Source organism: Lupinus angustifolius, chromosome LG19, assembly GCF_001865875.1.
Source record: "Lupinus angustifolius cultivar Tanjil chromosome LG19, LupAngTanjil_v1.0, whole genome shotgun sequence".
NCBI classification, from domain to species: domain Eukaryota; kingdom Viridiplantae; phylum Streptophyta; class Magnoliopsida; order Fabales; family Fabaceae; genus Lupinus; species Lupinus angustifolius.
In genome coordinates, this window is record NC_032027.1 from 9,503,951 (window position 1) to 9,515,365 (window position 11,415).

An 11,415-nucleotide genomic window follows, 5' to 3' on the forward strand; every position below is an offset into this window, starting at 1 on the left:
AAGGAGAGCCTTCCAAAGTGTTCCTCTTGACATGCACACTTTCATTGGTTACATGCTTCAGTAATCGGTTACAAGCTTCAGTAATCGGTAACAAAGAGTTTTTACATCAGATTTTCAAATCCAAACCCAACAGCTTTCATCCAAAATGAATGTGTTTCATTACAATCATGTTCTACCTTCTCATATGAGAATATTGGCTTATCGGAAGCCTATTTAAAGGCCTTGAATCACCCATTTCGTTGAACTATTGTTACATCTACAATGCACAACTTTCATATACGATTATCTGCATTGTTTCATGCAAACTCTTATTCTAAATTTACTGAATTTTCTGAACTTGCATCAAAGTAGTTGGTCTAAAGATTTCTAAAATTAAACACTATTTCAGAATTATATACTATGTGTAGAAAGAGTAAAAGGATTTCAAATTATAACATTTTATCTATGCATTTAATTCTTTCAAAAACCTTCCGAAAAAAATAAAAAACCAATTCAACCATAAAATAATGTTCATCCGTAACGATCATAATGGTGAGTTTGAGAACCACCAATTCAAAAAGTTATGCGAGAAAAATGGTATCCTACACCAATTATTGACTCCTCGCACCCCTCAACAAAATGGAGTTGTTGAGAGGAAGAATCGAGTCTTGGAGGAGTTAGCAAGGACGATGCTTAACGAAAGCAAAGTTCCGAAATATTTTTGGGTTGACGCAGTTCATACCGCATGTTATGTGATTAACCGAATATTGGTTAGGCCCACACTCTCTAAACACCTTATGAACTTTTAAGGGTTGTAAACTGAACATATCTCATCTTCATGCTTTTTGGTGTAAATGTTTTATATTGAATAATGGAAAAATTAATGTAGGAAAATTTGACTCAAAAGCAGACGAAGGAATATTTTTAGGTTACTCATTACATAGTAAAACCTATCGAATCTATAATAAGCTTACAATGAATATAGAAGAATATGTGCAAGTTCATTTTGACGAATCTTCTCCAAAAGAGAAGAGGAAGATTGTATTTGATGATGCTTCATGTGCATTAGAGGATGCATACACAAAGGAATTTGAAATGAAAATGGAAGCACAAAATCAAGCATAATGAGAATCAGGAAGGTGATGACATGCCAAAAGCTTGGAAAATGAAAAAGGATCGTCCAATCAACAAGGTTATAGGTGACATTACTAAGGGAGTGGTAACCCGAATCTCTTTTTGTAATTTTTGCAATTTTGTAGCATTTATTTCTCAAATTGAGCTGAAAAACGTTAATGAGGCCCTCGAAGACGAACTTTGGGGTATAGTGGTGCAAGAAGAGCTAAACTAGTTCGAGTGAAATAATGTGTGGGACTTGGTCCCTAAGCCAAAGGATCACCCGATCATTGGAACCAAGCAGGTATCTTGCAACAAACTCGATGAATCCGACTTGGTTATTCGAAATAAAGCGCGATTAGTGGCTCAAGGTTATAATCAAGAGGAAGGTATTGATTATGACGAAACCTACGCCACAATTGTGAGGTTGGAAGCCATTAGGATGATATTGGCCTATGCCTCTATTATGAACTTCAACTCTTCCAAATGGATGTAAAGAGCGCATTCTTGAATGGTTTCATTCAAGACAAAGTGTATGTTAGCGAACCCCCTAGGTTTTAAAATTTTAAATTTCCTAACCATGTGTTTAAACTCAAAAAGGCTCTATATGGGTTAAAACAAGCTCTAAGGGCTTGGTATGAGCATTTCAGTTTTTTCTTTTAGAAAAAGGATTTGAGAGGAGTGAAGTCGATACAACACTTTTTATATCAAAATATGGTAATGATATATTACTGGTACAAATTTATGTTGATGATATTATATTTGGTGCTACTAACGATATTCTTTGCAAGGATTTTTCTAATTTGATGAAGAATGATTACGAAATGTCGATGATGGGTGAGTTGATGTTCTTCCTATGACTATATATTAAACAACTAAGTAGCGGAATCTTTTTGCATGAGTCTAAGTATTGCAAGGAACTATTGAAGAAATTTAACATGGACAAAGCCAAAGATGCCTCTACTCTTATGGCTTCATCCTGCTACATAGATATAGACGAAAAAGGGAAATCGATTGAGGTAACCAAGAATCAGGGTATAATCGGATTTTTACTTTATCTTACATCTAGATTTCCTCATATTATGTTTAGTGTATGACTTTGTGCTAGATATCAGTCAAATCCTAAGGGATCACATTTTATTACCGTAAAACAAATCATGAAGTATCTAAAAGGAACAATAAATATGGGTCTATGGTATCCTAAGGATGCCTCATTATCTCTGATAGGGTATTCTAATTATGACTTTGCTAGTTGTAAGTTGGATCGTAAGAGCACTAGTGGGACTTGGTCCCTTGTTTCATTGCACAGTAACAAGCAAGTATGTGTTGCTTTATCAACTGCCCGAAGCAGAATATATAGCCGATGTCGTGTTACACTCAAATCCTCGGGATGAAGCAGCAATTACAAGACTACAGTCTTAATCTTGATCACATTCTGGTCAAGTGTGATAACACGATAGCCATAAACCTATCAAAGAACCTCACCTTGCATTCTCGTAAAAAGCATATAGAAATCTGACATCTTTTTCTTAGGGATCATGTGCAATAAGGTAATTGTGTGACTGAATTTGTAGAAACTTCAAAAAAGCTAGCTGATACATTCACCAACCCCTACCAAGGAACACATTCTTTGTTCTTCAGAGAGAACTTGGAATCCTTGATGAATCATATTTAACCTAGTTTTATATTAAGTTTATACTTTTGTCTTGCCATGTTTTCTCTGTGATTATATGCTAATATATGGTGAATGCATGTTATAATGCTTAATTGCCTTTATGATTTATGTGTGGTTGAAATGTGTTGCTCTTAAAGCTTTAGGAAGTATGTGTCTAGCTTACATGCTTTAGCGTCACCAATATTGAATCAAAATCTGTACTAATGATTTGATTAATTGATTATGCCATGTTCTAATCAATTACCTAGGCATGTTATATGAATTGTAATCGATTATCTCAATTTTAATCAATTAAATAGCTTACAGTAGCTATGAGATTCAATTTTTGAATAACGATAATCGATTAACGAGAAAAAATAATCGATTAACGACAGAAATATAACTAATTTTAGTTCTGCCTTAGGGTTTCAAATGTAAGAACCCTAATTCCCAATTTGTGCCCCCCTTGTCTTTCCATCCTATCGCGTGCAAATAAGTGTTTCTTTGTGAAACTCGTGCATTCCCATAATCCGGCTTCTCAAAATATTCCATCCCCAACGACAAATTTCTCTCAAAAGCCAAAATCCCCAATATAGAAACCTAAATCCTAACTTGATTTAATCCACTTTAATCGATTAAATATTTATTATACCTGAATTATGAGTGAACAAAGGTAAGTTAGAATGAAGACCACCATGAAAAGACATCGAACCACTAAAACTGGTGGGTCTTCATCGGCTAAGAGGGATCCATTCTATTCCCTAACTATTCAAACCTCACATTTGGCAAAGTATCATGGGCGAAAGCTGATGAATATTAGATATGCCGACATGACGTGGTTGGCTGAGCAGGGCCTTGAGTTCCCTCATCAAATGGAATCACAAGGAGCTAACCAATTTTTGGAATTAAACGGTAACATTACCCCATCTTTGGGTAGAGAATTCTATAGCAATTTCCAAGTTAGCTAGGAATTACATATGGCTATGGTTAAGGGGAAATTAATCACTTTGGATGAAAATATGTTTATGGAAGTATGAGGTTTGTCTAGTATTGGGTTTCCCTTAGGTAGTTGCGATGATAGCGCATGGGAAACTTTTGATGTTGTTATGATGTACAAATCATGTTTAAGGGGTATGACATCTTCATCTTCTAGGCTGCTTACATATGGGATTTTTATATCGAGGATTATCGATCATATGGAGGTTGATGTATCTGATGTAGAAGTCATGACCACAAACTCTCGTGAGCACCTTGTCGGAGAAAATCTAATTCACAAAATGAGAATTTATAAGTATAATGGTTCTTGGAAGTACCAGGAAGATCATACAATTGTGAATTTTGATTTCTTTGAAGATGAGGGTAATGCAAATCATGGTGAACCAAGCACTGCACAACCATAGAATGAGACTTCAAATGCGTCTCATAATTTTTCTTTTGGTTCTGCTCAACTGGATGTCATAGAACAACACCTAAATGAGTGTATCAACATAAGCTTTCAATCCTTGAGAGATGCAATGACAACTGGGTTCTAGAGGTAGGAGGAACGAACCACACAGGAAATTGGTCGTGTTATCTTCATGTTCAAAGCCATGCAAAACAACCCACCATCACTACTACCACCTCAAGAATAATTTAGCTTAGGAGTATGTAATTTAGATTAGAATTTAGGGTGAGTGTGAGTGTTTTGATTTTATATTTGGTATTTTTTGCTTTTCATAACATGGCAACAGCCATATCTGCAAAGAAAAGTTTATCAAAAATGTCATTGGCTGCTCTATTTGGTAAATTGCAGGAACATAAATTGGAACTCAGACAACTTACCCTAAGAAGAAGAAGAAGAGGAAGAAGAAGAGGAAGAAGAGGAAGAGGAAGAGGAGGAGGAAGAAGAGGAGGAAGAGGAGGAGGAAGAGGAGGAGGAAGAAGAGGAAGAAGAGGAAGAAGAAGAAGAAGAAGAAGAAGAAGAAGATCTCTCTAAAAGCAAAGGCATATAGATATGATTCATCGAGAGAGGAATCAGAAAATGAAGATATGGAATACATGAGTCTTTTTTTACTAAGAACAATGACGCCTCCACTTTAAACCAAAACTTCATATGTTTTGAATCTGGTAAGTTTAGTCATATGAAGATGGATTGTCCAAACCTGAAAAAGAATGCCTTCAAAGGCGAGAATAAAATGAGAACTGGAAGAAGAGCCTACATAGCTTGGGAAGACAATGATGTCAGTTCTGCCTCTGAAATAAAGCCAAGTTTCTAAGAAACAAAATGTTACAACAAAAATAAACTTTCAGAAACAAAGTATTCATGCCTTTAATAGTAATAACAATAGATCTAGGATACATAAGCATCATCCCATATGCACTTATTGTAAGAACCATGGGCAAACACCAAATACTCGCATGATTAGAAAACATGGTGTGCTTGTAGGTCATTATAAATGGGTTGAGAAAGGTGTTAACCATGTAGGACCCAAAGAAAATTGGGTACCTAATATTACTTAACCTGTTTTGCAAGAAAATTTGAGAATCACCTGCAATTTATGGTACTTGGACAGCGGCTGCTCAAAACACATGATGGGGGACAAAGATAAGTTCTTTGTCCTTACTCTAAGGGACAAATACTATGTCACATATGGTGATAACAACAAAGAAAAAATACTTGGAGTTGGTAGAATCGGTAAACCACCTTCAACAACTATAGAAGGAGTATTATATGTCGAAGGACTCAAGCACAACTTGTTGAGCATAAGTCAACTATGGCACAAAGGATTTAATGTGGCATTCTACCATGATAAATGCATCATCGAAAGTAAGGATTCTAATAACTCTAAACTAATTGGGAAGAGGATAAATAATATATATGATTGACATAGATTCTTTTTTACCAATAAAATGTTTAATTGCTAATAATAATACTAATGCATGGCTTTGGAATAGGAGAATTGCTCATATTCATATGGATCATTTGAGTAAACTAATTAAGAAAGATTTATTTGTTGGTTTACCCAAAATGAAGTTTGTTAAAAACAAACTATGTAGTGCTTGTCAAATGGGTAAACAAAGAAAAACCTCTTCCAAACCTAAGCATATGGTTTCTTCCGATAGACCATTGTAGTTACTAGGAGCAGAAAAGTTATGGTGGTAACTACTATACTCTTGTTGATTTTCCATTTTTTACTAAATAGCTTACAAATAAAAATTAATACAACGGCTAAGTGTAATAATTTTTTTATATTGTCACCATTTTATTTATTTCCAATTATTATAAACTCATAAATAAAAATAATATAAATAGTAGTTCATACTATATACAAATCTTTACACTATTCCTCCAAATAACTTAGTAACGGAACACCTATACAAACATGTACATTAACTTAGGTTGTATAAATAAAATAATAAAAAGGGCCTATTTATTTTGTTATTGTAAATACTGAGGAATACGAACCAGGACGCAGAGGACTTCGTCGCTCGTGTTGGCAGAAAACTGGTTGTTACAATTCACCATCTTCACACAAATTTCAACGCTTTCTTCGTTTCTACAATGTTCTATAGAGGGTAACCCAGCACACGATTTATATATCTTCTCCTTTTCTTCTTCTTTTTTGTCCCTAATATAGATTTTTCTATTTCTTCTCTTACTTGATGCAAATCTTCGTTTTAATTCATAATTTCATTTAACTGGTTTTGCTTTTCTTCTGTTTATTTCCTCATGTTTATTTCCGGCTACAACCGGAGATAAACTCGGTATGGTTGTTTGCCTTGTGACCTAGATGTGAAATATTCAGGGTGAGACTGCCTACATCTATATTCCCCGACAAGGTGTTTGTCTAGTGGTGTAAGCCTCAAATTAGACCCTAGGATGACCAAAAGGTTAGAGGTTCGACAGTTATTGGGAGGGAGCCACACACTCCGAATGATATTAGCCCTTATCTAATAAGGTGAGGGAATACCAAGGTACCAAATAAAGTATTACCCCGACTCCACTCGGTGGCAGTCTTATGCACTGGGCTGCCTTTATATTATTCAGGCTTACAACCCTGGGAATCTGTTTTAAAATTCTCAAATTTTATTTTCAGATTAAGAACCATCGTCATTCTATTTCTTCTTTTCTTTATGGATTAATTTATTTTACCAAATTTGAACTATTTTCCCTATTTTCTTTTGTTCAATTTGGAGTAAAGTATAATAATTATTAGTAGAACAAAATGAATATTACAAGTTAAGTAAATTTTCTTTTGTCTGTTCTAGTGATGGATAGTGTCACTGGTGATTTAGTCCCATTATTGTTAAAGAATAATTCAAACAAGTATGTATTCTTCGGAATTCTGATGTTATAGCCTTTTCAGAATTCGGATAAATGATATGCTAGCATCTGTAACTGTAATGTATTGCTTGCTTTGATAAAAATCCATGGCTGTATAAAACTGAATGCCGAAAATTGGCACTACCTTCATTCTTAACAATCATTGATAGAATGAATTTTTGTTCTGTGTGCTGTAACCAAGTGGAGTTCAAAGACATAGCTATCTTCTTAAGTTATATGTAGGCGAATAAGAAGTTAGGGAAGAAATGTTTTTAGAGCAGTTTGCCGCCATTGTAGTTTAGCTGCTCTTTTCCATATGGTTTTTCTTTATACCCATTCGATCTAATCACTCCTTCACTGTTTCTATGTTAATCATAAAATATACTGGGACCATTTGTTTGAGCTTATTTTTCCCACAAAAAAGTGATTATTTCGATACAAGAAAATCACTTCTGACACTTGTACGTTCGTCTGGTTGGATTTTACAATAAGCAAAAGCTGCAAATAGTTCAGCTCTTTTGAGATGCTATGTTTTTAGTTTCTCAAGGAATCACTTTCGCCAAAATCACTTTTGTAAAATAACTTGTCTTATAAGTTATACCTAAATAAACAGGCTTACAATTCTTTCCATTCTGTTTTCTCCTAGACAGAATCACTTGATGGAATCATGGAATTCAAGTTTTAATACCATGAGAAAATTTACCGTATATTACATTTAATTCTTAAACCTAGAGTTCTTTCACATGTTCCAAATGTTGAAAAGGAAGTTTTATTTTGTTTGGAATAAGATTGTTATCCTGCTGAATTTAAGGAAAACCGTCCAAAGTAAGTTCTGTGGGTTGTATATAAAGGATGTCTCATTCCTCATGTTGTCCTTTTGGTTCTTGTGAGCAAAAAATTTATCTTACTCTACCCCTTTGATTTAACATTTGATCTGTTCTGACATTATTCATTTCATAAAGATCTGCTAACTTATTTTATAGACAAATTCCTCTTGAACTTTCATAATTTGTATGGGTGAGTTATAGAAAATAAGATTTATTGAGGGATTCCATGTCATTTTTGGCTACCATCTATCAAGCATATACACTGATATGAACACTAACACAAGGACACACCAATGACTAAGCGATGTATGACATGGACATGACATATAAATTTGAAAATTTAAGAAAATATTGGTAACATTGTAGTTGTGTTGGAGCTGAAAAAAATATATTTTATATTGGACATGTCATCGTATGTTGTATAAGCATCAGTCTTTGACATGTTTCTGACACTCTTGACATGGTACCAAGATGTTCATTTGTCCTTTTATGATTGAAATTTTGAGTTGTTGGTCTTTAATGATTCCATATTTGCATTAGCTTTCATAGGTGATTGAGTTGCTGGTTTTCTTTATTGATCCCCTCTCTGCATCAGGTTTAGTAGGTGGTAGTCTCTCTGTATTAGTTAAACAAAATTACAGGATGGAGGGCAACCTTGCATCCATTTGTTTTTCGTGTGACTTGTGAGCATTGATAATTCTAAAGAATGGATGGGAGAGAAAGAAGATAATTCTTACTGTGTCTTCACTTTTGTCCTGACTTTATCCTCCATTTTCTAAAATGGGTTAAAGTGGGTTGGGAGGGGGTTGTATTTTCTTATTTGGAATTTTGCGGGTGATACCATTTTGTCCTTAGTTAAGGATACTAAAAGCTTACAATGTCCTCTCTTTGTTTAAGCTTTTCGAGTTTTCCTTAGATATTTGGATGGGTTCTAGAGCTACATCCTTTTGGGATATAGTAGTGATAAAAAAATCTACTATTTGTCTCTATTTTGTAAATTTGTGGGAGTTTCCCAAAGAACAGAAAACATGAGGGATTTTCTTTGCTCTGGTATTTTGGATACAAGAAGGGATAATCTAGTCATTTGGGAAGTGTGCTAATGTTCTTAGACCAAATGATATATTGGTCTTGGTATGTGTATGAGAACATTGCCATGGCTGGTAAATGGCCTTGGTATTTTCCTTCTGAACTTAATTCTATGGCATAGGTAATCTCTAGCAAGTATGGTTTAGATCTAAAAGGTTGGGATATCACCACTTAGCCTCTCATTTTAATTCTTGGAAATTTATATCTCAAGATTAAACTACCTTTAGGTCTTAGCTTTCCATGATGGTGGGTAAGGGCTCTCATATTGGATTTTGGAGGGACCTTTTATTTGTAGATTCCCCTCCATGCCTTTATCATATTTCTTATACGCATAACTTGTGTCCACAATTTTTAGTGTCCAAGATTTGAGTTTTTCCTAGAACTCCTGTCTGGATTTAATGACATGGAGTCCCTTTTGAACCTCCTTAAGGACAAGTCTTTTATTTGGAATTTAAATGTGGTTTCTAATTGAATCAATACTAATGTCATATTGAAGGTTCATTGGCCACATAAGGCGCTTTCCCCTAATATATGTGTAATGTGTAGTGCTTGTTCAGAATATGTTCCTCACCTTTTATTGCTTTGTGCTGCTGCGGTTTCTTTATTGAACCCTTATTTAGCACTTTAAGTGAATGTTGGACGCATTAGATGCTATGGACTAATTTTTTATTGTTATCTTTTTATGGTTTGGGTAGAATTAAAAATGCTAATTTTTTTCTGTTAATGTGCAATCTCTTGTACAATTTCATGCATTAGCTCTCTTATTTTCTGTTGACTAATAATGGCCTTTTTATTTTCTGTTCTGGTTATCGGTGAAAATTGCAGTAAATATGCTGATGATGGTGATGGGCGTCAAATGGCTCCAAAACGTCAGCGGACTGTTGATCCAAGCTCTTCATTCTATGGTTCCCCGAGTTCCAGTTTTATGTACAACCCAGCTCCATATGGATATGTCAGCCAACCTCCTCCACCTCCACCTTTCCCTGTTGTTCGACTGCGTGGCCTTCCTTTTGATTGTACTGAAACTGATGTGGCCGAGTTCTTCCATGGTTTAGACATAGTCGATGTTCTTTTTGTTCACAAAGGTGGCAAGTTCTCTGGGGAAGCCTTCTGTGTTCTGGGGTATCCTCTTCAAGTTGACTACGCACTTCAAAGAAATAGGCAGAACATAGGTAGAAGATATGTTGAGGTTTTCAGAAGTAAGAGACAGGAATACTATAAAGCAATTGCAAATGAGGTTTCAGATGTAAAAGGTGGTTCACCGCGTGCTTCCCGGACGAAATCATATGATGAAGGAAAAGATTCAGCTGAGCATACAGGGGTGTTGCGACTGAGGGGACTGCCATTTTCTGCTAGTAAGGATGACATAATGGACTTCTTCAAGGATTTTGTCATGTCAGAGGATTCTATTTATATCATAATGAATTCGGAGGGCAGACCTTCTGGAGAGGCATACGTGGAATTTGAAAATGCCGACGAATCAAAAGCAGCAATGGCAAAAGATAGGATGACACTTGGTAGCCGCTACATAGAGTTGTTTCCTTCATCACACAGCGAGATGGAAGATGCAATTTCAAGAGGACGGTGATTCCTTTGTGGGCTCTCTTATTTGTTCTTTTATAGTTATAATTAGCTTCATCTTATAATCGAGATTTTGCTCATAAGACATTTGGTTGCTGTATTTATTTTAGGATGAGTATGCTTTTTAATATGCATATAAAAGGAAGTTTATGAATTTGCCCAGATTTTATACTGTGGACTTATTTTTAATCATCCATCATTAAGTTTTCTGCAATGACTTATTTCATTGGGATGCAATCACCCCTTATCTTGTTATCTTTGCCTTTAGTGCATTGAAATGTGGATTTTCATTTCTTTCTTGTTGTTCTATCATCTAAGAACAGGTAGGGGAATATTTGTTGATTATGCAAATGCTGTTAATATTTGTTGATTATGCAAATGTTGTTACTATAGTGCTCTGTGAATCAAATTTTCATGCATTCTAGTTAGCTGTTAGATGTGTAGATAGCCTAAACCAGTATTTCTATGTTATCTATAAGGCTTGTGCCAAGATTTATTTCCCTGTGCTTCTGTGGATTTGTTGTCTTTTGAAACCTTGGAATGTGATCAAGGACTTTTATCAAATATGATTTTAATTGCAGAAAGCAGATTCATGAGCCTTTATTCTGACTTGAACAAAAGGTGATTACAAGTTGTACTCCATCAATCTGTTATCCTTTCTAAGAAAATTTGTTGCTAAATGATATTATGATACTTTTGTTTTATGAAGATTTGTTCAAAGATGATTAATGATGTCAATGAAAGGGCCAAAAGAATGATATTGTTAAGATGAAAAAGATGATTAATGGTGAAATGTTTTGTTTTTGGGTCAATCAACATCCGACACATGTCAAAGCATAAATAATTTAATAATAGATTGACTTTGATTACCC

At 34.8% G+C, this 11,415-nt stretch overlaps 1 protein-coding gene across 1 annotated transcript; it reads left to right on the forward strand.

The window, feature by feature from the left end:
• Nucleotides 6,165-10,754, forward strand: LOC109334839 (heterogeneous nuclear ribonucleoprotein F-like). Its single transcript, XM_019570815.1, has 2 exons — nt 6,165-6,301; nt 9,788-10,754. Exons 1-2 carry the CDS (start codon nt 6,288-6,290, stop codon nt 10,548-10,550), a joined length of 777 nt encoding a protein of 258 aa, XP_019426360.1. The 5' UTR covers nt 6,165-6,287; the 3' UTR covers nt 10,551-10,754.